This window comes from Bos javanicus, chromosome 8 (genome assembly GCF_032452875.1).
Source record: "Bos javanicus breed banteng chromosome 8, ARS-OSU_banteng_1.0, whole genome shotgun sequence".
NCBI classification, from domain to species: Eukaryota; Metazoa; Chordata; class Mammalia; order Artiodactyla; family Bovidae; genus Bos; species Bos javanicus.
Window position 1 is genome coordinate 73351115 of NC_083875.1, and position 25846 is coordinate 73376960.

At 43.5% G+C, this 25846-nt stretch overlaps 1 protein-coding gene and 1 long non-coding RNA gene across 4 annotated transcripts in view; one reads left to right on the forward strand and one right to left on the reverse strand.

Moving 5' to 3' along the window:
- DOCK5 (dedicator of cytokinesis 5) overlaps nucleotides 1–25846 on the forward strand; it is a 283905-nt gene that overhangs the window by 242538 nt on the left and 15521 nt on the right. For all 3 annotated transcript variants that reach the window (XM_061425870.1, XM_061425871.1, XM_061425872.1), the window contains 7 exons: nucleotides 1306–1395; nucleotides 3032–3136; nucleotides 12264–12405; nucleotides 16027–16108; nucleotides 17449–17533; nucleotides 18276–18362; nucleotides 20981–21157. In XM_061425870.1, coding sequence (XP_061281854.1) covers nucleotides 1306–1395; nucleotides 3032–3136; nucleotides 12264–12405; nucleotides 16027–16108; nucleotides 17449–17533; nucleotides 18276–18362; nucleotides 20981–21157 — 768 coding nt within the window. The remainder of the gene's footprint in view (nucleotides 1–1305; nucleotides 1396–3031; nucleotides 3137–12263; nucleotides 12406–16026; nucleotides 16109–17448; nucleotides 17534–18275; nucleotides 18363–20980; nucleotides 21158–25846) is intronic.
- Nucleotides 1–25846, reverse strand: part of LOC133252890 (uncharacterized) — a 38135-nt gene that overhangs the window by 1182 nt on the left and 11107 nt on the right. The window contains exon 2 of the long non-coding RNA XR_009738117.1: nucleotides 1202–1436. This is a non-coding gene — a long non-coding RNA (uncharacterized LOC133252890). The remainder of the gene's footprint in view (nucleotides 1–1201; nucleotides 1437–25846) is intronic.

Consider the following 25846-nt stretch of genomic DNA (forward strand, 5'->3'; position numbering starts at 1 on the left):
ACATGGTGTTGACCTCATTGATCCCATGAAAGAGTCCTGGGGACTCCCAGAGACCAGGCATGGATCACACTTTGAGAACCTCTCCGCTAGGCTGTCTCCCTGTCTCTTATAGCTTAGCATTTGGTGAATAAGGAGTGAACTGGGCCCCATGGTACTGTTGACTGGCCTCCTGCATCAGTTCTAGCTGAGCTGGAATGGTCTCCATTTGGCACATTTCAGAGCCTTTTGAGTGGTCCGGGCCCAGAGATTGCAGAAGGGACAAATTTGGCAAATGGCCTTAGAAGATTTCATTTTAAAGTGTTGTACAAGTCTGTGTGAACTGCACATACAGTCCTTCAGCAGCCAGAAGCAATGGACCATAGTGCCTGGTTATGACTGAAATGGGACATGTCCAGATGCTGCTATTAATAGTATCCAGCTGAGAGGCATTTTATGAAAAGCCAGAGTGAACACAGGCTCATCAATCTGGGATACTAGCCTCAGATGCCAGATATATGCATTTGGCTGTAACTTGCTTGGTCATAAGTGCTGTAAGGCAGGGGTCTCCAACCTGTGTGACCTAATACTTGATGATCTGAAGTGGAGCTGATGTAATAACTAATAGAAATAAAGTGCACAAGAAATGTAATGCACTTGAATAATCCCAAAACCAACCCCCTCCCCGATCCATGAAAAAATTGTCTTCCACAGAACCAGTTCCTGGTGCCAAAAAGGTTGGGGACCACTTTTCTAAGGCATTTCCTAAAGCTGTCTTTGACCAAGTAGGTAGTTTAGTTATAAACAGCAAATCAGTGCCCTGAATTGGAGAAGTAGTTTCCCAAATTCCACACAACAGTACAGTCAGACTTTCATACCCCTGCCTCCTCCCAAACAGCCTAACTCAGAAGAAACACACATGCATATGCCCAGAGCCAGAGCCCATGCCTATTTCCCTTCCCCTCCAACAAGACTTCCATGCTCCCAAGACCTAAGCTTCAAAACTGGTTCCCCTCCTCTTTCAGTGGTCTTTAGTGCTTTGTTCTTTCAACTAAGTATTGCTTTCTGGGGGGACACATGGTGTTCTTCATGTTCTTGCAAACAGAATGGAAAATGCCCCCTGGCAGAGCAGCCAAGGTACAGTGGATTTATAATGTCAGAAACCAGGGTTAGTTGATCCTAGCAGTGAGGCATGTGGGGAAATATCCACTGAAACTGAACCCACCTGACTCCTTAGTCACTGCCCAGTGACTCCGGAATGGCTTCTGCTGCTGGATCAATGACTGCTTTGTTCTCCACTTGTAACCCTCCTTTTCTTTTTTTCTGAAGATGTGGGAGAAGGCAATCAAGCTGAGCAAAGAGTTGGCGGAGACATACGAGAGCAAAGTTTTTGACTACGAGGGCCTGGGCGATCTCCTGGTGAGTCTGGATCAGAAGATGTCTTTCCTCCTGCAGAGGAGCTGAGCATAGTGGTCATGAAAATGGTGTTTTAAGTGTAAGCAAGTCAGCACAAATGATGTTTTCTACGAGGGGAAGGTACACCTTGCTTGGATTAAAAATGAAGAAAGATGAGATCTAAAAGCTATCATCAGTATTTCTCCAGAATATCCTTAATAGGGGGCTCAGGACCCCTGTCTGCAGCCCTCTCTGCTGTGTGCCTTTTGCTGCTCCTTGGACCCTTCATGTCCTTAATCGAGCTTCCCTTTCCCCTCTCGGTTACTCTGCCTTCCATGAAGACTGTCCATGCTTCCGATGTCTTCTGACATCTTCTCTTCATAGAGTTACTTGTTCTGTGGTCCACATCCTCAGAGCTGTGAACCTTTTCCATGCCCAGTAGGAGGCCAACACAATATGACATTGGGTCATTTTTAGTAGAAGGGTCACAAAAGGTCAGTCACCCACTGTCATGTAAAAATTTGAGGAGATAATTGTCAAGATCATTTTGAAAAATATTTGTCAGTGTATATGGCACCTGCTCCTGCCATCATGCAAAAAGTCACATAGGAATTTCAGAAACTAAGCTCAAGTGTGAGTAATGTTACCTGTTAACTTTCTAAGAAAGCATTGTGATAGAAACCTTTTACGGAGGTAGTGTAGTAATACAGTCATGCTAACACCATTGTGTATGTGGGGGGTGGGGGTGGTACCGCTGTCTAAGTCCCCAGGTCTGGATACCTATTTTGCTTCCTTTAAACCTGATGCTGGAGACTTCCCTGCTGGTCCAGTGGTTAAGACTCCACACTTCCAGTGCAGGGAACACTGGTTCCATCCCTGGTCAGGGAGCTAAGATCCCACATGCCACCATGTACCCACTGGCCAGAAAGCCTCTCTCCAGGGGAAAAGTTAAGAATGACACCAGATATTGAAAAACAGAACATCATCACCACCTTCTGGGTACTTGTAGCTGAACCAAGGACTTGATTCTAAACTACCTGCGTGAACTGGAAGGTTCTCTCTTTCTTTCCTCCTGTGTCTCTGTTCCAATGTAACCACCCACCTGAATCCCAAAAAGTGCTTCTTAACCTTTTAGGGGTCCCGAACCCCTTTAAGCAACTGGTGAAAGCAAAACCCTGCTTTGCCCACAGATGAAATGCACAGACATTTGTCCTTCTGCATATAACAGCAAGGAATCCCAGGGCTTCCCAGGTGGTAAAGAATCCACCTGCCAATGCAGGAGACATGATTTCTATCCCTGGGTCGGGAAGATCCCCTGGAGGAGTAAATGGCAACCCACTTCAGGATTCTTGCTGGGAAATCCTATGGACAGAGGAGCCTGGCAGGCTACAGTCCATGGAGTCGCAAAGAGTCGGATATGACTGAGCATGCAGCACAGGGATTCCCAGGCCCTCTTAGGCCCATTCATAGACACAGACCCAAAACCCCTGATCCAACAGAATTATCCTTCTGTTGTGTTTGGCTCACAAGATGTTTTCCAAAAACCTTTCATTTCTCTGTGTTACATAGGAAACAACAAAGCACAGAGCCTGAACTTTTTTGTTTTCCTCTGATGATGCCCTTGTAACCTCCCCATGAAATGTCTTGTTTTGTCTTCCAGAAAAAAAGAGCCTCGTTTTATGAGAACATCATTAAGGCCATGAGGCCTCAGCCCGAGTACTTTGCTGTTGGCTACTACGGACAGGGCTTCCCTTCTTTCCTGCGGGTAAGAAGCGCGAGGGTGGTCTCCCTGGCCATTGAGCCATGCAGTTGGAGGAGGGAATGTCTTCATCTCTTTTCCAGATGAGTCTAGTGTGTTAGCAGCTGGAGCCCTGTGTTCTCACTGTGGGTGGTCAGGGAGGAAAACCACTTCCTGAGCGGCTGGTCTCTTCACCCCTGGCCGCCTTTGGTATTCTGGCAGCTCTTTTGCAAAATGACTTTTCCCAGGTGGAGTGAAAAAAGGAAAAACAGAACCATCTTCTCTGCTGGTCTGCTGCTGCGGGTCAGGCTGGGGGAAGGTGTGGATTGATGTGTCTCATTGTTTATTTGATTTCCAGCCAGGGCTAGTTTGAAAACAAATACTCCCCAGGACAAGACTGCAAAAGTTGCACAAAAATTAAACCAGTTTTGTTGTAATAGTGAGAAGGACCCTGTTTATCTTCCTTCTCAGAAACTTTTTATCATGCGATACTGATTTTACAATCTCAAAAAACAAACCTAAAAAAAAAGCTGCTTATTTTCTCCCACAGAAAAGAAGCCTCTTTTAGTGCTGAGCTATGTTGTGCATATATATTGGCCATCTTCCTTCCCCTAATTTAAAAAGGCAAAGAAAAAGTGGAAAGGAAAATACATTCCTTACAGTGTCTAATAAGGAAATAGTTCATTCATTCAATGGCTGTGTGGCAAGAGCCTACTGTGTGCCACTCCAGTATTTTTGCCTGAAAAATCCCATGGACAGAGAAGCCTGACAGGCTGCAGTCCACGGGGTGGCGAATAAGTCAGGCTTGACTTAGTGACTAAACACCACCACGGTGTGCCAGACATTAGAGATACAGTGCTGATTATAATCTGATGTGGTCCTTGGTCTCATGGGTTTTACACCCTAATGGCTGAGTTGTTAATTAAATAACCACATAAATGAATATAAAATTCAAACTGACCAAGACAGGTATTCTGTACTAGGCGGGCTGGTTAAGTAGTATATACACAAGTCAAGTAAAAAGCTACGTTGACGTGAAAATGGTACATGATTGTTTATAGCACCATTACTCATAATCACTAAAGATTAGCTACAGCCCAGAAGTCCCTGAGCTGCTGCTGAAGGGATCAACAAAGTGTGGGATAGTCATGCGGTAGAATACCGCTCAAGAAAGAAAAGGAATAAGCTCCTGATACACACAACACGGGGATGAATCTCAGATGCATTGTGCTGAGTAAAAGCAGTTTGACCTTAAAGCCTACGTATTCTATGATTTTATTTATATGGCATTCTGACCAAGTCAGTACTTTCTCTAGGGGTAGAAAACAGATCAGTGGTTATTGAGTAATTGGAGCCAGAGGGGAGTTTGACCTACAGAGAAACATAGGGAAATTTTTGATGGTGATGAAACTGTTCTGTATCCTAACTGTAGTTGTGGTTATGTCTGTCACAACTGGCAGAATTCTGCACTAAGGGGGTAGATTTTACTGTGTCAGTTATACCTAGATTTTTTTAAGAGTCAGGAAAGACTTCCTAGAAAACTTCTGCTTCACCTGTGATTTGAAAGATGAACTGGAAGTTAAGGAGGTAAAGGGGATGGAGGTAAGGTAAAGGTAAGGGAGGAAAAGGGGAAAGGGGCAGGAGGTAAAGGGAAAAAGTATTCCAGGCAGAGGGAAGAGCAGGCAAGAGTGTGGCAGGCACTACAAGTGACAGACCAGTGCTGTGGGAAGAGAGGGATTCAGAAGTGGGCAGGGAGATGAGACAGGAAGCAGGGGAAGAGCGTGTCCGGCTTTGGGGTTCCACATCCTGTTTTGTCAGCATCCTGAGAGCAGTGGGGAGCCAGTGCCCATTTTTTGTGTTGGTGAGGTCATCTGGCTTTGGTATGGAGAATGGATGGGACGTGCATAGAGACCATGGCAGATACTCAGGGAAGAGATGCCAGCCAGCCTTGGGAAATGGCTTAGTGAGAAGTGGAAAGATGAGTGTGATGGAGACGAAGTAACAGTATTTGATGACTGATGGGATGAGGGTGAGAAAAAGACGGACATGGTAAGAACGATTCCTTGCTCTCTGGTCTGCATAATTGGTGGGGCAGTGCAGCCGTCCACTCAGATAGCAATGCTGGGAAAGGACAGTTATGGAGGAGAGTGAATCCACTCATTGAATAAGTGTTTACTGATCTCTCACTGTGGTGCTTGCTGTAACACAGGCCTGGGCATGCGTGCTCAGTGGTGTCAGACTCATTGCAGCCCCGGGGACTGTAGCCCGCCAGGCTCCTCTGTCCATGGAATTCTGCATGCAAGAACACTGGAGTGGGTTGCTATTCGCTTCTCTAGGGGATCTTCCCAACCCAGGGGTGGAACCCAGGTCTCCTGCATTGCAGGTGGATACTTTACTGTCTGAGCCACAAGGGAAGCCCACAGGCCTGGGGGCAGAGTCCAAAACAAACCCAACTCCCTGAAATTGTAGAGCTTATATTCTTGAGGGACAAGTAAATAAAAAAATACTAAGGTGGGTAAGTAAAATATTGAGTATGTCAGATGGGCTAGAACAATGCCTCCTACAGGGTAGATACTCAGCAAGTATTGTAGAGAAGCTATGTCAGGGGAAGTGAATAGAGAGCCTGGTGATGGGGGTTGAGTTGCAGTCTTTTTTAAAAAAATTATTGTTTGTCTGTGCTGGGTCTTAGTTGCAGCATGCAGATTCTTTAGCTGCAGCAGATGGAACCTAGTTCACTGACCAGGGATGGAACCTGGACTCCTCACATTGGGAGCACAGAGTCTTAGCCACTGGACCACCAGGGAAGTCCCTAGAGTTGTAATTTTAAACAGAGTGAATAGGAAAGTCTTCAGTACGAAAGTGACTTTGGAGTAAAACCCTGAAAGAAGTAAGGGAATAAGCCAGGTAGCTCTCATGAGGGGGCCAGACAGTGAGAACAGCAGGTTCATAAGCCATGAGGCTGGAGAAGCACCTGAAGAACACAGGGCAGGTAGAGAACAGGGTCAGAGAGCTGTGGGTACCGCTTTGCAGAGGGGTTTTCGGCATCATTTCAGATTATAAAAGTTTGATTTTGGACATACTCCATGTGATGTGGATTTGAAACATCCAAAAACATTTGAGTGGACAATTTGATAATGTGGATCTGGAACGCAAAGGAACGCTCCAGGCTGGATATAAAAGATGGTGGGTTATTTACATGTCGTTAACACTGGTTGTGTATAAGGCAGACTAGGGGGTCAAGAGATACGTGAAGTAACAGGCAAATTTGGCCTTGGAGTACAGAATGAAGCAAGGCAAAGGCTAACAGAGTTTTGCAAAGAGAAAGCACTGGTTGTAGCAAACACCCTCTTACAACACAAGAGAAGACTGTACACATGGACATTGCCAGATGGTCAACACTGAAATCAGATTGATTATATTCTTTGTAGCCAAAGATGGAGAAGCTCTATACAGTCAGGAAAAACAAGACTGGGAGCTAACTATGGCTCAGATCATAAACTCCTTATTGCCAGATTCATACCTAAATTGAAGAAAGTTGGGAAAACCACTAGACCATTCAGGTATGACCTCAATCAAATCTGTTACGATTATACAGTGGAAGTGACAAATAGATTCAAGGAATTAGATCTGATAGAGTGCCTGAAGAGCTATGGACAGAGGTTCTTGACATTGTACAGGAGGCAGTGATCAAGACCATCCCCAAGAAAAAGAAATGCAAAAAGGCAAAATGGTTGTCTGAGAAGGCCTTACAAATAGCTGAGAAAAGAAGAGAAGATAAAGGCAAAGAAGAAAAGGATAAACCCATTTGAATGCAGAGTTCCAAAGAAGAGCAAGGAGAGATAAGAAAGCCTTCCTCAGTGATCAATGCAAAGAAAGAGAGGAAAACAATAGAATGGGAAAGACTGGAGATCTCTTCAAGAAAATTAGAGATACCAAGGGAACATTTCATGCAAAGATGGGCACAATAAAGGACAGAAATGGTATGGACCTAACAGAAGCAGAAGTTACTAAGAAGAGGTGGCAAGAATATACAGAAGAACTATACAAAAAAGATCGTCATGACCCAGATAACCATGATGGTGTGATCACTCACCTAGAGCCAGGCATCCTGGAATGCAAAGTCAAGTGGGCTTTAGGAAGCATCACTACAAACAAAGCTAGTGAAGGTGATGAAATTCCAGTTGAGCGCTTTCACATCCTAAAGGATGATGCTGTGAAAGTGCTGCATTCAATATGCCACCAAATTTGGAAAAGTCAGCAGTGGCCACAGGACTAGAAAAGGTCAGTTTTCATTCCAATCCCAAAGAAAGGCAATGCCAAAGAATGCTCAAATTGCCACACAGTTGCATTCATCTGACACACTAGCAAAGTAATTCTCAAAATTCTCCAAGCCAGGTTTGATTCAGTATGTGAACCGTGAACTTCCTGATGTTCAAGCTGGTTTTAGAAAAGGCACAGGAACCAGAGATCAAATTGCCAACAACCATTGGATCATCAAAAAAGCAGAGTTCCAGATAAAACATCCACTTCTGCTTTATTGATTATGCCAACACCTTTGACTGTGTAAATCACAATAAACTGCAGAAAATTCTGAAAGAGATGGGAATACCAGACCACCTGACCTGCCTCTTGAGAAATCTGTATGCAGGTCAAGAAGCAACAGTTAGAACCGTACATGGAACAACAGACTGGTTCCAAATTGGGAAAGGAGTATGTCAAGGCTGTATATTGTCACCCTGCTTATTTAACTTATGTGCAAATTACATCATGAAAAATGCCAGGTTGGATGAAGCACAAGCTGGAATCAAGGTTGCTGGAAGAAATATCAGTAACCTCAGGTATGCAGTTGACACCACCCTTATGGCAGAATGTGAAGAGGAACTAAAGAGCCTCTTGATGAAAGTGTTAAGAGTAGAGTGAAAAAGCTGGCTTAAAACTCAACATGCAGAAAACTAAGATCATGGCATTCAGTCCCATCACTTTTGGCAAATAGATGGGGAAACAATGGAAACAATGAAAAACTTTATTTTTTTGGCCTCCAAAATCACTGTAGATGGTGACTGCAGCCATGAAAGTAAAAGACACTTGCTTCTTAGAAGAAAAGCTATGACCAGCCAAGACAGTGTATTAAAAAGCAGAGACATTACTTTGCCGACGGAGGTCCGTCTAGTCAGAGGTATGGTTTTTCCATTTGTCACGGATGGATGTGAGAGTTGGACTATAAAGAAAGCTGAGCACCAAAGAATTTCTGCTTTTGAACTGTGGTGTTGGAGAATACTCTTGAGAGCCCCTTGGACTTCAAGGAGAGCCAACCAGTCCATCCTAAAAGAAATCAGTCCTGAATATTCATTGGAAGGACTGATGTTTAAGCTGAAATTCCAATACTTTGGCCACCTGATGCAAAGAACTGACTCACTGGAAAAGACCCTGATGGTGGGGAAGATTGAGGGCAGGAGGAAAAGGGGACAACAGAGGATGAGATGGTTGGATGGCATCACCAACTTATTGGACATGAGTGTGAGCAAACTCTGGGAGTTGGTGATAGACAGGGAAGCCAAGCGTGCTGCAGTCCTTGGGGTTGCAAAGAGTTGGACACGACTGAGTGGCTGAAGTGAGAGAAACAAGAGTAGGGGATCTGGAATGGAGCCTGGCAGTAGGTTCTGTTCTTAAATTTGCTGTCGTTCTTGATGCTCTGGAGAAGGGAATGGCTACCCAGTTCAGTGGCAACCCACTCCAGTATTATTGGTGCTTCCCTGGTGGCTCAGCTGGTAAAGAATTGGCCTGCAATGTGGGAGACAGCATGTGATCCCTGGGTCAGGAAGATCCCCTGGAGAAGGAAATGGCTTACCACTCCAGTATTCTTGCCTGGAGAATTCCATGGACAGTGGTGCCTGGTAGGCTACGATCCATGGAGGTCATAAAGAGTTGGACACAACTAAGTGACTAACACATGATAAGATATTGATAGCTGGTACACTTATTACATATGATTATTAGTTCACATGGAATAATGGTTATAAAGTTAGTGGCAGCAGTGATTCAGTGAAAATAAGTCTAGACTTTCAAGTTGAAAAAGTGAGTCTGAATCATCTTCTGAGTACCTGTGATTTTGACCAAATCATATAACCATCAAGTCTTGGTTTTCTGACCTGGACGTTACAAAAATAAGGTCCACATTGCAGGGCTGATTTGAGAATGAAATGACTGTTAGATGGGAGTTCTTATAAACTGTATAGGAGTTTGTAGATGTTGTGTGTTGTTGATGTGTACTGAAAAATAGAGAATCCACGTGAATGATGTAACCTGAATGCTCTTCTGTGTTACGGAGTATTTCCCCAAACTCAGAATATGTGAATTTCCCGTCCTCTCCCCTGGCCCCCAGCAGGCCTCCTTCTCATCTGTTTCTGTCACTGGTGCCACTCTTCCTTCCCTGAGGCTGTCATCTGAGAACTCTCACGCACTCCCCCATCTCTTTGCTTTTTACCAAATACCACAGGCTCCAACACGAGATCCCTCAGCTTCTCTTTCTCGCACGGACTCCTGCCGCAGTTCCCTACAGCTGGACACGTTAGGCTGATGGCGCTTCTTCCTTCATCACATTGAGCCTTCCTACCAGAACCTCCAGCAAATTCCCAGCCTTTGGACTACTGACCTGTCTTTCAAAGCCTTTCATATTCTAACACATCCAAACGCCCTTCTTTTTTAAAAAAATAGTTCATTTTTAGCTGTGTTGGATCTCGGTTGCTGCTCTCAAGCTTTCTCTAGCTGCAGTGGGCAGGGGCTACTCTTCCTTGCGGCGCGTGGGCTTCTTTGCAGCGACTTTGCTTACTGTGGAGCACCAGCTCAGTAGTTGTGATGCACAGGCCTAGTTGCTCCGCGGCATGTGGGATCTTCCCGGACCAGGTCTTGAACCCATGTCCCCTGCCTCAGCAGGCGGATTCTTAAGCGTTGAATCACCAGGAAGTCTCGAGAACATTTCTTCTGCCTGCTCTCAGTACTTTTTGCCTGGTTGTCCTCCCCTCTCCTTCTCTCATCTAACCCTATCCTTCCATCTCTACCCAGTCAAGTCCCAAGTGTGCCTTGAAGCCCTCTCCTTCAGGTTGAGCACCCTTGTGCTGAGCTTCTGCTTGTCTGGTTTTCTCCACAGTTGTCATACCCTTAGTGTTTTCTTATACTCCAATCCCTAGCTCACCATAGTTCTGCCTGAAGGATGAAATCACATAATGCAACATCAGTCTCATAAATCTCTCCCAGCTTGGAAACATTTAATCATCAATTCCAAAAGACTGGGCAGTTTTCATGGCCCTCTGTGTTGGGCCTAGAGGTGTATTGCCTTCAAGATACTTAAATTACCAAAATTATTTTATTAACTTACTCATTCTCTGTTTCTTTCCACCAGAGCAGGGTCACCATTTTACCCCCAGCATTTAGCAGATCTAATTTGCTCAATACATGTTTAGTGTATGGCTGTACAAGTGATTTTTAAAATTTTTTCTTCTGATTTATTTTTTTATTGAAATACAGTTGCCTTACAATGTTGCATTAGTTTCTGCTGTACAGCAAAGTGAATCAGCGATATGTATAAATATATCCCCTCTTTTTAAGTTTCTGTTCCCATATATATCATTACAGAGTATTGAGTAGAGTTCCCTGTGCTATACGGTAGGTCATTATTAGTTATCTATCTTATGTCAGTATGTCAGTCCAGATATGTATATGTCAGTCACAATCTTCCAGTCCATCCTACTTCCCCTTCCCCCTTTGATGTTCATATATTTGTTCTCTATGCCAGTGTCTGTATTTCTGCTCAGCAAATAGGTTCATCTGTACCATATATTCCACATCTATGTATTAATATACAGTATTTGTTTCTCTGTTTCTGACTTACTTCACTCTGTATGACAGTCTCTAGGTCCATCCACTTCTCTACAGATGACCCAATTTTATTTGTTTTTATGGCTGAGTAATGTTCCATTGTATATATGTACCACGTCTTCTTTGTCCATTCATCTGGACTAGTGATTTTTAAGAAACATTTTATAGGACAGTATGGGCCCAGATTTTAGTTAAAAATGGATCACGTGTGGGGCTTACCCAGTGGCTCAGCGGTGAAGAATCTAACTGTATTGCAGGATGCGCAGGAGGTATGGGTTCAATCCCTGGGTCGGGAATATCCCCTGCAGGAGGAAATGGCAACCTACTCCAGTATTATTGCCTGGCGTATTCCATACACAGCAGAACCTGATGGGCTACAGTCCACAGGGTTGCAAAGAGTCAGACACGACAGAGTGACTGAACACACAATACACCACAATACATGTATGCTTTAAATACTAAGCTAAGTATTCATGTTTGTGACAATGAGAGGAGCAGGAACCATCAAAACAGTGACAGTTGAACTTGCAGGAACTGTGAGGCAAATTTCTTCTGTGTCTGGGACCTTGCAAAAATTTCTTTTCCAAAACATCCAATTTTGTTAATTTTATTAAAGGGAAAAAAAGCTGCAGTTTGGAGTGGAAAGAGTAGTATTGAGAGCAGTTCTTGTCTATGAGACCTTGATGTTGTCATCCACAGCCATCTCCAGGATTGGCTTGGGACTGGCTGTCAATTAATCCTGTTCTCTGTTCCCACCTAACCTGTTGATTGATCTTGTTTGTACTTTTGAGTTCTCTGAGGCAGGGTCGCTTACGTCCTGATTCCCTAACTTACTGGATCATGATGAGAAAGTAAGATCCAGTAAGTTAAGGAATGAGAAAGGAGCTTGCACCTCAGTGTATATGAATGCCCTTCATTCTTTCATTTTCTTGCCGTGAGAAATACCAGCTAACCTAAGCAGCATGCCCAGTGACCTCATGAATTTCCGATAGGGTGCAAACTCCTTATCTCCTTATGGATCGGTGTAGACCTTGCACAAGAGTTATCATCCTAGGGCACCCTCTTGAGAAGCATTTTGACTTAACTCCCCAAATAAACTGTGAGCTCTTTCAGATATGACGGTTGCTGTGAGCACGTAGTAAGTGTTCAGTGGGAACGTGGTGGCGAGGGAGAGCCTGCACTTAGCCTGGGGAGGACGGTGACTTCCTTGAGACTTGAATCCCCAATTGCCCTTCACTGTTCATATTTAATGCTTCTCCCTGCGTGTCCTGACCTGCAGAACAAGATCTTCATCTACCGGGGGAAGGAGTACGAGAGGCGAGAAGACTTCAGCCTGCGGCTGCTGACCCAGTTTCCCAACGCGGAGAAGATGAGCAGCACCACCCCCCCAGGAGATGATATCAAGTCTTCCCCCAAGCAGTGTATCCTTGTCTCGCACCACAGCTTAGGGGCTCTTTTTTTTTTTTTTTTTTTTTTAACGTTTATTATTTACTAATTTATTTGGCTCTGTCAGGTCTTGGTTGCAGTACATGGGATCTTTAGCTGGTGGCATGCAAACTCTTTGTAGCACGTGGGATCTAGTTCCCCGAGCAGGTATCAAACCCAGTCCCCCTGCATTGGGAGTGTGGAGTCTTAGCCACTGAACCACCAGGGAAGTCCTGGCCCGGGGCTCTAGAACCTGCTACAGCCCCAGCCCAGCCACAGAAGGTGGGGGTTCAGTCCTGTGCCTGCATGCAGGTAGGTCCTGTCCTCAGACTCATTTAACCATCCTGACTCAGTGTCCCGTCTGCATAAAAGCTTCGGGAACCTAATGTCCTTAGCTCAGGGCTATGATGTAACTGAAAGAGGGAGATGAGAAGCAAATCTTGAGTATGGAAGGACGTGTGTTACAGTCACAGGCAGAGCCCGGGGAGAATGTAGACTTCCTGTTCTGAATTCTGGAACCTGTATAAAGACACATAGCTCTCTTTTGGTAATGTATAATGCTTACTGAAAAACCAGTTGCATGCATTTTAAAAATTAGAGATGTTATGGAATTGAACAGTAAAGGAAGTCTCCCACGTATGAACAAGTTCCATTCCAAGAGTACATTTGCAAGTCCAATTTGTTCATAAGTCCAAAACGTTAGCCTAGGTACCCAAGTAACATAATTGGCCATACAGTACTGTATTGTCATAGGTTTATAATACTTTTCATACAAATAATACATAAAAGACAAACACAAAAAGTAAAACGCTTTTAATCTTACAGTACAGTACCTTGAAAAGTACATAGTCCAGTACCACAGCTGGCATACAGGGACTGGTGTCGAGTGAATAGGCAAGAAGAGTTACTGATTGGAGGAGGGAGATGGTAGAGATGAGATCATCAGCAATAGGAGAGGAGGGCAAGCTGCAGTTTCACTCAGGCCTGATGTTGATGGCATGGCATGCACATTCACATCTTTGAAAGTTCACAACTCGAAGGTTCATATTTAGAGGACTTACTGTATTCTAAAAGAGGTCGGTAAGCCAGAGCAGGTGGGGAATGGTAGATAAATAAGAAAAAGCGCTCTGGAGCAAACTGCCCAGGTTCGAGTCCCAGCGCTGTCCCTTCCTATGTCACTTTGGGCAGCTCAGTTTCTCTGTGCCTGTTTTCTTATCAAGAAAATGGGGGTGATGATCACTCTTCCCCTTGGAGTTCTTGTAAAGATTGTCTGTAAAATACTGAGAAGAGTCCCTGGCACATAATAAAATTTCAGTACATATTAATTATTATAGGTATAGAGTGGTCAGTTGCTATAGAAAGATGGTCAGTAATAGCGATAGAGCAGTTGACTGACATGTCTTTCAAAGGGAAGTGTATGGCCTATTAACACTTAGTAGATGCTTGGGAAAGAAAGGTTTCAGTTTGGGGGTTCAGAAAACAGTTGAGATGCCTCCTTGGTGTGGCAATGAAAAGAGGTCTTTATGGATTTGATGTAGAAACACGAGTCCTGGAGCTCATGCCAAAGTCATATCTGCATAGCCATTTGATTTTAACCAGTTGCTTAACTTCTCCAGGCCTTGGTTTTCCAAAGGGGTAACTCTGGCTTTTTAAAGAATTTTCTTTAAGAATTTTCCTAGGTCCAGACCATCTGACCTGCTTCCTGAGAAATCTGTATGCAGGTCAAGAAACAACAGTTAGAACCAGACGTGGAACAACGGACTGGTTCCAAATTGGGAAAGGAGTACGTCAAGGCTGTATATTGTCCCCCTGCTTATTTAACTTATATGCAGAGAACATCATGAGAAATGCTAGGCTGGATGAGTACAGGCTGGATTCAAGTTTGCTGGGAGAAATATCAATAACCTCAGATGTGCAGATGACACCACACTTATGGCAGAAAGTGAAGAAGAACTAAAAAGCCTCTTGATGAAAGTGAAAGAGGACAATGAAAAAGCTGGCTTGAGTCCCATCACTTCATGGCAAATAGATGGGGAAACAGTGGAAACAGTGACAGACTTTTATTTTGGGGGGCTCCAAAATCACTGCAGATGGTGACTGCAGCCATTAAATTAAAAGACACTTGCTCCTTGAAAGAAAAGCTATGACCAGCCAAGACAGCATATTAAAAAGCAGAGACATTTCTTGGCCAACAAAGGTCTGTCTAGACAGAGCTATGGTTTTTCCAGTAGTCTTAGATGGATGTGAAAGTTGGACTATAAAGAAAGCTGAGTGCCAAAGAATTAATGCTTTTGAACTGTGGTGTTGGAGAAGACTCTTGCGAGTCCCTTGGACTGCAAGGGGATCTAACCAGTCCATCCTAAAGGAAATCAGTGCTGAATATTCATTGGAATATTCATTGAAGCTGAAACTCCCAATACTTTGGCCTCCTGATGTGAAGAACTGACTCCTTGGAAAAGACCCTGATGCTGGGAAAGATTGAAGGTAGGAGGAGAAGGGGACGATACAGGAGGAGAAGGAAGGGGATGATAGAAGATGAGATGGTTGGATGGCATCACCGACTTGATGGACATGAGTTTGAGCAAGCTCTGGGAGTTGGTGATGGATTGGGAAGCCTGGCGTGCTGAGGTCCATGGGGTCACAAAGAGTTGGACATGACTGAGCGGCTGAACTGAACTCTATTTTTTCGCAAATATTGAATAGCATTTCTGTGAAGATCAAGATAAAAAGATCATTTATGTGAAAATGCTTTGTAAGCTGTAACATTGTAAAGTATAGCCCAGTGGTTCTCCAATTGTGTTATATTTAAGAATCACCATGGAGAGATTCTGATTCACCAGCTGTGAATTCTAATTCTACATTTTGAGTAAATCTCCAGGTGATTTTTGGTGTCAGTGGAAGGCAGCCTTCATGTTGAGAAATATGGGGAGTCAGTGTCAGGTCTGGGGCTTCCCTGGTGGTTCAGTGATAAAGAACCCGCCTGCCAATGCAAGAAACATGGGTTCGATACTGTCTTGGGAAGATCCCCTGGAGGAAGAAATGGCAACCCACTCCAATATTCTTGTCTGGAGAGTCCCGTGGACAGAGGAGCCTGGAAGATTGCAGTCCATGGGGTTGAAAAGAGTTGGACACAACTGAGCAACTTAACAACAACAACAATATTAGGTCCAGACCCAGTGCCAGTTTCAAAACTATAGGTTTGGAAACTTTGTTGGCAAAGGCAGAAAAGTTCAAGTCTAAGGTTCAAATCTAAGGTATCCAAAGATACAAGAAATTCGTATTGCCTGGGCTCTGGAGTCTGAATATTTCAGATGGATGCTTGTCCAAAACAAAGTTAAAATAATTTCTAATCACCTGTTTTCCTGAAATTGCATTAATGTCTGTTTTCCTCTGGCAAGGTTGTTTGACATGTGTCTGATAAAAAAGTGTTCTAGGATTATGACTTACTAAGGCATTGCGGTAATACCTAATGGAACCTCATTTTCAGTGTGGTCCTGGCCTTTGCTTCAAAGGAGTGGTTGGTGTGGGTAGTGTTTCCATTGGTAAAGCAAGAGGAAAAGGCAGTTCTTTTTGCAGTGACAGCTTCCTGGCTCTTTCTTCCTTAACGAGCTCCTCAGACATGCAGTGCTTCACTGTCAAGCCAGTGATGAACCTTCCACCCAACTACAAGGATAAACCAGTTCCGGAGCAGATCTTAAAGTAAGTGGGGTTTTTTTGTTTGGTATTTTAAACCATGTGTCTCTCACACACACTTTATGTAGAAGTCTATCAAAACCAAATCCTTAAATTCATTACCGTTTGAAAGACCTTCTCTTGTCTTCATCCATTTGCTGTACCGTAACAGAAGACCATAGACTGAGGAGGCTTATAAACCACAGAAATCTATTCCTCACAGTTTTGGTATCTGGTAAGGGCCTACTTCCTGCTTCATATATGGTTCATTTTCTCAGTGTGTCTTTCCTGCTGGAGTGAGGGGTGAGGAAGCTCTGTGTTTCTTCTTTTTTAATATCGTCACTAACCCCATTCACAAGGGCTCCACCATCATGAGCTAATCACCACCCAAAGGCCCATCTTCTAACACCATCACATTGGACATTAAGATTTCAACATAGGGGTGAGCAGGGGACCCAAATGTTCAGACCACAGCAAATATCTATTCCATGTTCAGTATAAGGTAAGAGCTTGGTAACTCGTAGAATTTCGGGGGTTTATTTTTATTTCTTCTAGCAGAGGGTAGGAAATTAGGAAGTTTGCTCTTGAGTTCAGATCCCCTAGTTCATTTTTCCACCCAGAAGGATTCACTGGTAAGTAATGGCTGACCTCACCTTGCTTGGTGAGTTCCCCCATGACTGAAGGCCTCATCTGTTTTCTTAAGAAGCTAAAATGCTAGTTGGCCTGATGAAACTGTAATACAAATGAGATCACAAACACTGCCATAAGTTCTTTTGCCTTTTATTTAACAGTTTTTTTATTACTTTAAGTCTTGTAAAAAGTTTTATTATTTTATTTCTGGCTGTACTGGGTCTTCTTTGCTCTGAGGGGTTTTCTCTAGTTCTGGTGAGTGAGGGCTACTCTCTAGTTGCCGTGTTCGGGCTTCTCGTTGCGGTGGCTTCTCTTGTTGCGGAGCATGGGCTCTAGGGCCCACAGCTTTCAGTAGGTGTAATTCCTGGTTGTTGGAGTGCTGGCTCAGTAGTTGTTTCGCATGGGCTTGGTTGCTCCACACAGCATGTGGGATCTTCCTAGATCAGGGATGGAACCTGTGTCTCCTGCATTCGTAGGTGGATTCTTTACCACTGAACCACCAGGGAAGCCCCATATGCCTTTTAACATTGTGAACTGGGAGATAGGTGCATCAGTAATTAAGATGTGCAATAAAATCAAGTTCTGTACCACCTCCAGCCTTCATCATGGAGACTATATCAGTGTTCAGAAAATTTAACGGATAAGACTCAGTCCATGTGAAATGCATCCCAGGTTTTGATGGAGGAGTGCTTATTGTAAGAAAGAAGCCACAGCATTGTGACTGTGTCTTTCCCCAGCTACTACAGAGCCAACGAAGTACAGCAGTTCAGGTACTCTCGGCCATTCCGGAAAGGAGAAAAGGATCCTGACAATGAGTTTGCTGTGAGTTCACCACTTGGACCTCTAAAACAAGATGAAATTGACATCCAGAATGGAGGCTATCCACCCAACCAGCACCTACAGCAGAAATGATGGCAGCCCTGGTGTAGCGGGTCCATGTACTTATTACCTCATCAGCAGGCTGTCCTCTCAGTGGAAAGCGCTAGACTAGGGATCCAGGAACTGGGCTCCACTCCTGAGCCTGCTGCCACCATGAACTTGGTTTGAGCATGTCACACCTCTCTGGACCTCAAATTTCCCATCAAAAAGAGTGAGGGGGACCTAACAGAGAATTCCTTTCTGCTTTAAACGTACAGAATCTTTAAAGTTTAGTAGAAAATTTGGGCTAATTCACTAAGGAGGCATTTAAAATAGAATCTCTAGAGAGTCGACAAGAACCTACTGTCTAGCACAGGGAGCTCTGTTCACAGTTCTGTAATAACCTAAATGGGAAAAGAGTTTGAAAGAGAATAGATACATGTATTTGTATAGCTGAGTCACTTTGCTGTACACCTGAAACGAAAACAACATTGTGTTAGTTTCGATATAAAATAAAAAATTCCTTAAATATAAAGTAAATACAAAGTAAAATAATATAAAATATTAAATAAAATTTGTTAATATAAAATGAAAAAATGTTTAAAAATTTTAAAAATAAATCCAATAGAATCTCAACTAAACCTGAGACTTTTGCTGTTTTTCTTGGGAACTAACCAACATTTCCCACTTTCCTTCCTTCCACCAGACCATGTGGATTGAAAGGACCACATATACGACTGCCTATACCTTCCCTGGGATCCTCAAGTGGTTTGAAGTCAAACAGATCTCAATAGTAAGTCATCTGAAAGTGGAACTCAGAATATTTCTGTCTCCAAATAAAATAAGAGCCTTTGTTAAATCCCCCCCTCTGGTACTCACTAGCTCCTCCAGCCAACTTCATTTTCCAAAAGAGAAATAAAAGACATGCTTGTCTAATAGAACTCCTTTATAAAACTGATGTTACAACACCAATCCTAAAGGTTACTGCCAGTGAATGGCTCTTTTATAAGACCAAATGGCTCTTGTCTCCCCAAGGATCCTGCCAGCACCCAGAAACATTTTTGAAATTCCTCCTTAGAGTTTCCTATCAGTTACATTCTTTCCTCCAAGAATACTTCCTCTCCTTTTATTTTTCAACTCATCACATCATCACTCATCCTCGACTTTTCCATCTTCAGTTCAGTTCAGTCGTTCAGTCGTGTCCAACTCTTTGCAACCCCATGAACTGCAGCACGCCAGGCCTCCCTGTCCATCACCAGCCCCTGGAGTTTACCCAAACTCATGTCCATCAGTTCAGTGATGCCATCCAACCATCTCATCCTCTGTCGTCCCGTTTCTTCCTGCCCTCAATCTTTCCCAGCATCAGGGTCTTTTCCAATGAGTCAGCTCTTCACATCAGGTGGCCAAAGTATTGGAGTTTCAGCTTCAACATCAGTCCTTCCAGTGAACACCCAGGACTGATCTCCTTTAGGATGGACTGGTTGGATCTCCTTGCAGTCCAAGAGACTCTCAAGAGTCTTCTCCTACACCACAGTTCAAAAGCATCAATTCTTCGGCGCTCAGCTTTCTTTATAGTCCAACTCTCACATCCATCTTCAGCACTCCCCAAAGCTCGTCATTTTTAGCTTTCTAATATTTATTAAGTCTGTTTTGGTTTTTTCTTCCCCCAGTCCTACTATGGTGCGCTGTTTCTACTCTCATTCATCTCTGGCTGATGATGTTGAAAAAGGCTCCTGATTGGCCCCACCCTGCCTGGTGGCTTCTTAGGTCTTTCCCTCTCTGCCTCAGAATGTGAATTCCATAGTGAAAATCCAGCTGTATCATTCTCATGCTCAAAACCTTGCCATGGCTCCCCAGTGCCTGGACTAGAAAGCCCATGCTCCTAGCACATGTAGACAGGGTCTTTGGGACTAAAAGCCTCTTCTACTTGGTCTTCTGTGCCTGGAACTAAATTGCTTATTCTGTGCTCATTCAGTCCTCTATGACATTGGGTCATTCTTTCTATCCAGAATGCCCTCTCCCTACTTCTTAACCTAACTCCCATTGAGATTGAGTTTAGATACCAGCTTTTCCAGGAAGCCATCTCTGAAACTCCCAACCTGAGTTAGATGCCCTTTTTCTATGCCCTGTCAGAACCTGGGCTTATTTTAAAGAGTTACCTCCCATGCTCACTTGTCTTGAGACCTCTGCATTCTGACCTTGACCCTATAAAAATCACATGCTCCTTCCAGCCATGTGCTCAGTTGCTCCATCGTGTCTGATTCTCTGCGACCCTATGGACTGTAGCCCACCAGGCTCCTCTGTCCAAAGCTTCTTCCAGCCGAATTGTACCTTAATCACTTTTGTAACAATGGTTCTCAGCCCAGTGCTTGCAGAAAATAAGCAATTAAGAAATAGGTCTTGAACAAATCTGAAGTTTGAGGTGTTCCATCCCACTAGTGATAAATTACTATTTTTGAAATGTGAATGTGATTTTGGACAGAGGCTTGTATCAAGTTTGGAGTAGGAGGTCATGCTGGTTGATCATGGGTAAAGTGAAGAAGAAGGCAATTTTTCTTGAATCTGGTTTGGAAGACATTTCCACAGAAGGAGCTCTTTCTGAATCCATATTATATCTTACTTGATTCTCATGTAAAATCCAGCTTGAATATTCTAATACATCTTATTATTTCCGACTTCTATGAACAATAGAACCCATACTAAGGTGAGTTAATGTAGGTCTGAATGTGCGACTCCCAGAATCTCTTAGCTTTTCTCATGAAAGGAGCATGAAACCTCTTAGCAGTGAGTATTGTTGGTTGTGCCCAAATGTCTTGGGTCACATATATTTCTCCCTCTTGTTGTTGATCATCTCAAGAATCTCTTAAGAAAGATTTGCCTAAGAAACAACCATTCTTACAGCTCCAATTTTGCTTCTCAAAATTTCCGTAGACACTTTGCCCCAAGAAATAATCATTACCATAACTCCGATATATAAATCATCCTTGTACTTTCTGAGATTTTAAACAGCTTAGCAAAGAAAATGAGTGTCTTCTAAATACCTCACAAATTAAAATTCTACTTACTCCTAGTTTTTACTGTTTAGCCATTTGTTTTCATCTTGCCCTCTGATTCCATACATTCTGAGTGTTCAGTGGATTTATAATGTATAAATAAAAATAGCTGTCATTTATGAAATCATGCAAAAGTGTTAAACTATATTGAGAAACAAAGTAGCTTATCTTGCAGCTTACCAACACCATTTCAAGTAAGTGTTCTATCCTTATTAATAAACGTGATCTTAACAAGCAGAACATCACTCCTCCATAGCTTGGTGGGAATTGTGTTCCTGTTGAGTGGAAGGCTTGGGCTTCTTCCCAGAAGTGACCATGGAGCTCGATGTCTCTCTTCTCCCATGTGCTCTGTCCACAGGAGGAAATCAGTCCTCTGGAGAATGCCATCGAAACCATGGAGCTCACCAATGAGAAGATCAGCAACTGTGTCCAGCAGCATGCCTGGGACCGGTCCCTCTCTGTGCATCCCCTCTCCATGCTGCTCAATGGCATCGTGGACCCAGCTGTCATGGGGGGCTTCTCTAACTATGAGAAGGTAGGTGGGCTGCATCCTGGGAACCCCACAGGGCCACCAGGTTGGGTGTATCTCTCCCTCCTTCTCCAGTGGCATTGTGCAGCTGGCGAATTAGTTTCTTACAATTTCTCTGAGAGGTATTCATGCTCCCGACTCTAGGAATGGGCAAATGAAATGAATGGAAAGCTTCTCCCTGAGCTCACACCTCCTAGAGACTATTAGCCGCCCAGCCAGGGTCAGGCCAGTGTCTGGTAGAGTCACCAAAAGATCAGCCTGGTGGACTTCTGCTTGATTCACTACCTATGAATTCCACCCCCCACTCCCTCTCTCCTCTGGACGGTAGAAAGCTTTCTAGTGGACTCTAGACCTGAGGATGCCCCAGAAAGGAAGCAGCGTCCGTGGGAAACACAGAGCCACACTCTATTTGAAACTAGATTCTAGGAATCCCTGCCCTGACATGTTGTGCAATGGGTTACATGGACAAATGCTGGCCCTGGCTCTACAATTAAATTAGTTCAAGTAAGAGTCTTATCTGTTACTCTAGAAATGCGTGAATGGAATGCTCATTGTGTGGGAATCCACTGTATAGGGTTTGGGTGAAGCACCATTTAACTGGAGGTAATGCATTCAGTCATTCAGGTCAAGAAGTAACAGTTAGAACTGGACGTGGAACAACAGACTGGTTCCAAATAGGAAAAGGAGTACCTTAAGGCTGTATATTGTCACCCTGCTTATTTAACTTATATGCAGAGTACATCATGAGAAACGCTGGGCTGGAAGAAACACAAGCTGGAATCGAGATTGCCAGGAGAAATATCAATAACCTCAGATATGCAGACGACACCACCCTTATGGCAGAAAGTGAAGAGGAACTAAAAAGCCTTTTGATGAAAGTGAAAGAGGAGAGTGAAAAAGTTGGCTTAAAGCTCAACATTCAGAAAACTAAGATCATGGCATGCGGTCCCATCACTTCATGGGAAATAGATGGGGAAACAGTGGAAACAGTGTCAGACTTTATGTTTTTGGCCTCCAAAATCACTGCAGATGGTGATTGCAGCCATTAAATTAAAAGATGCTTACTCCTTGGAAGGAAAGTTATGACCAACCTAGATAGCATATTCAAAAGCAGAGACATTACTTTGCCAACAAAGGTCTGTCTAGTCAAGGCTATGGTTTTTCCAGTAGTCATGTATGGATGTGAGAGTTGGATTATAAAGAAAGCTGAGCGCCAAAGTATTGATGCTTTTGAACTGTGGTGTTGGAGAAGACTCTTGAGAGTCACTTGGACTGCAAGGAGATCCAACCAGTCCATCCTAAAGGAGATCAGTCCTGGGTGTTCTCTGGAGGGACTGATGTTGAAGCTGAAACTCCAATACTTTGGCCACCTGATGTGAAGAGCTGACTCATTGGAAAAGACCCTGATGCTGGGAGGGATTGGGGGCAGGAGGAGAAGGGGATGACAAAGGATGAGATGGCTGGATGACATCACTGACTCGATGGACATGAGTCTCAGTGAACTCCTGGAGTTGGTGATGGACAGGGAGGCCTGGAGTGCTGTGATTCATGGGGTCGCAAAGAGTCAGACACGACTGAGCAACTGAACTGAACTGAATGCATTCAGTATATATAATAGAGGGTTTTTAATTGTTAGGTGTGGTTTCAGTGGCTAAATAATTTGGGAGTCTTCCTGAAAACTTTTCCCCTGGTGTCTTAGACAGTAAAGACTCTGCCTGCAATTAAGGAGGTCCGGATTGAATCCTTGAGTTGGGAAAATCCCCTGGAGAAGGGAATGGCAACCCATTCCAATACTCTCACCTAGAGGATTCCATGGACAGAGAAGCCTTGTGGGCTACAGTCCGTGAGGTTGCAGAGAGTTGGACACGACTGAGGGACTAATGCTTCTTGAATATAAATATAAGAAGTAACACCCCTGTCGAGTAGCACAGAAAATGAGGGGGAAGAAAAGGAGACAGACGGGAAGGACAAGCAGAGGTTAAATGGGCCGATTCTCTTAACAGTAAGTCCCCTACATACGAACAAGTTCCATTCCAAGAGCATGTGTGTGAATCCAGTTTTTTTGTTAAATCCAGCAAAGGTAGCCAAGGTACCCAACTAACACAATCAGCTATACAGTACTATAATGGTTTATAGTACTTTTCACACAAATAACACATGTAAACAAACAGGAAAAATAAACAGTTTTTAATCTTACAGTACAGGACCTTGAATGTATAGTAGTACTCGCTACATGACCGCTGTCTTACACTTGCTTCCAGACATCCTGGGCTTCAAATGATGACCCTGTACTAGTGTACTCTGTACAGGAAAGTACACGAAGCACAGCCACTTGTAGAGGACGCACGCACGTGGCAGTGCACACCAGACACAGGAACAGCTCGTGTGATTGGACATGCGAACGCATGTTCACATCTTTGAAAGTTTGCAGCTTGTGGGTTCCTGTATTTACATTTGTACCCAGTGCCCTGGGAAGATGAGGGGCTTCAGAATCAGTCACTGCTGTGACCCAGTTCTGGCTTTCCATTGGCTGCTGTGTGCTCTTGGGCAAGATACTTAGCTTCTCTTGAGCCCCGGTTTCATATTTGGAAAAAGTAAGGAAAATACATAACTGACAAGAGCGATGTGGGGAATGGAGTCGTCCTGTCTATAAGAAACATTCTACAACACCTGCCATGTGGTAGAGGCTTGATCAGTGTCAGTTTTCTTCCTGTCTCTCTCTGCCTATTAGGGGTGAAACATGTGATTTGAATGTTCTTGATAAATTGGGTTTCCCACTGCTCTGAGTCTGTTGTTGCAAAGATCTTTTTTCTTCTGTCCTCTCTTTCTTTCTCTTCTTTCAGCCTTTTTTAGTCTTATTATTCTCAGCAGCTAGTAAGGACTTAATACCAGAGAGCAATTCTAGTTTGCCCATGTGAGGGTTCAGTAATAATTTCCAGTATTTCTATGGAATTCAATATTAGGACCCAGAAGGCAATACTTTTTTTTTAAATACTATAATGATTTCAGTGTGTGTTTTTTCCTATTAGCTATCTGGCACAAATTTTAATGTGTCTTTCCAAGTATTCATTTTTTTTTTCAGAACGCCCTAAACTCTGATTTATATATGCCAATATTGGTGACAATTATATAATTTTAATTTTTTTATTGTGAAAGTCAAATAATATAAAACATACTATTTTAACCATATTTAACTGTACAGTTCAGTGGCACTAAGTACATTTACATCTCACCATCATCCATCTGCTGAATTTTTCACTTTCCTAAACTGAAACTCTGTCCCCCATTAAACACTAACTCCTCATCCCCCCATCCCCTGGTCCCTGGCCTCTACCAGTGTACTTTCTCACTCCATGAGTTTGACTGTTACAGGTATCTTCTGTAAGTGGAATCAAGCAGCATTTGTCTGTGCCTCGTTGTGCTGTGCTTTGTCGCCCAGTCGTGTCCAATTCTTTGCGAATCCATGGACGGTAGCCTGCCAGGCTTCTCTGTCCATGGGAATTCTCCAGACAAGAATACTGGAGTTGGTTGCCATTTCCTTCTCCAGGAGATCTTCCCAACCCAGGGATTGAACCTGGGTTTCCCGCATTGCAGGCAGATTCTTTACTATCTGAGCCACCAGGGAAGCCCTCATTGTTGTGACTATTATATAATTTTATATGAAGTTTTTTCCAATATGACCATCTTCAAATTAAAATGAAAAGGGAAAGGAAGTATATATAAACAAATTTATTTCAAGAACTTTTCAAAAATATTAGTTTATACTTTTCATTAATATGTGTGACTTTGTATATTTCTCAGTATAAGAAAAGAGTAAATTCTTGGATCACCTTGAGCTATTGCAGTCAGTTGGGAAATCCATCATTACCAGTTTGATACAGGTGACCTATTTTAGGGCAGCTCTTTAATCAGTGCCTTAGTCATTGGAACCCAGGAGCCATTTACTGTAATTTATCAGCCCTTTGTGGTGTGAGGCAGGACTCTGCTAGAAAAATTAATTTCAGAGCACTCTGCTCTGGTGATCCATGACTCAACTGATGTTTTGGGAATTTTAGGGTGTATTATAGGTTAAAAAAAATTACCTTTCAAAAATATAAACTACCTGTATTTTTAAAATATTTTACTTGTTTTGGGCTGTGCTGGGTCTTTGTTGCTGTACAGGCTTTTCTCTGATTGGAGCAAGTGGGGGCTACTCTCTAGTTGGCGATTCTCAGGCTTCTCGTTGCAATGACTTCTCTATCATGGAGGACAGGCTCTAGGACATGCAGGCTTCAGTAGTTGCGGCCCATGGGCTCTAGAGCACAGGCTCAGTAGTTGTGGCTCACCGGCTCAGTCGTTCCGTGGCGTGTGGGATCTTCCCAGACATGGGATCGAACCCAGGCCTCCTGCATTGGCATGTGTATTCTTTACCACTGAGCCATCAAGGAAGCCCTGAACTACATGTATTTTTTAAATTATTTATTTGGCTATGCCTGGTCTTAGATGTGGCATGCAGGATCTTTTTAGTTGCAGCTTGCAGTTCCCTGACTAGTGATGGAGACAGGGCTCCTTCTATTGGAGGCACAGAGTCTTAGCTACTGGACCACCAGGGAAGTCCCAAGTACATGTATTTTGAAAGGTGGCTGAAGATTTAAGCAAATACTTAAATACTTGATTTAGATCGATAATCCGTCTAAATATGAATCTGCTATAACA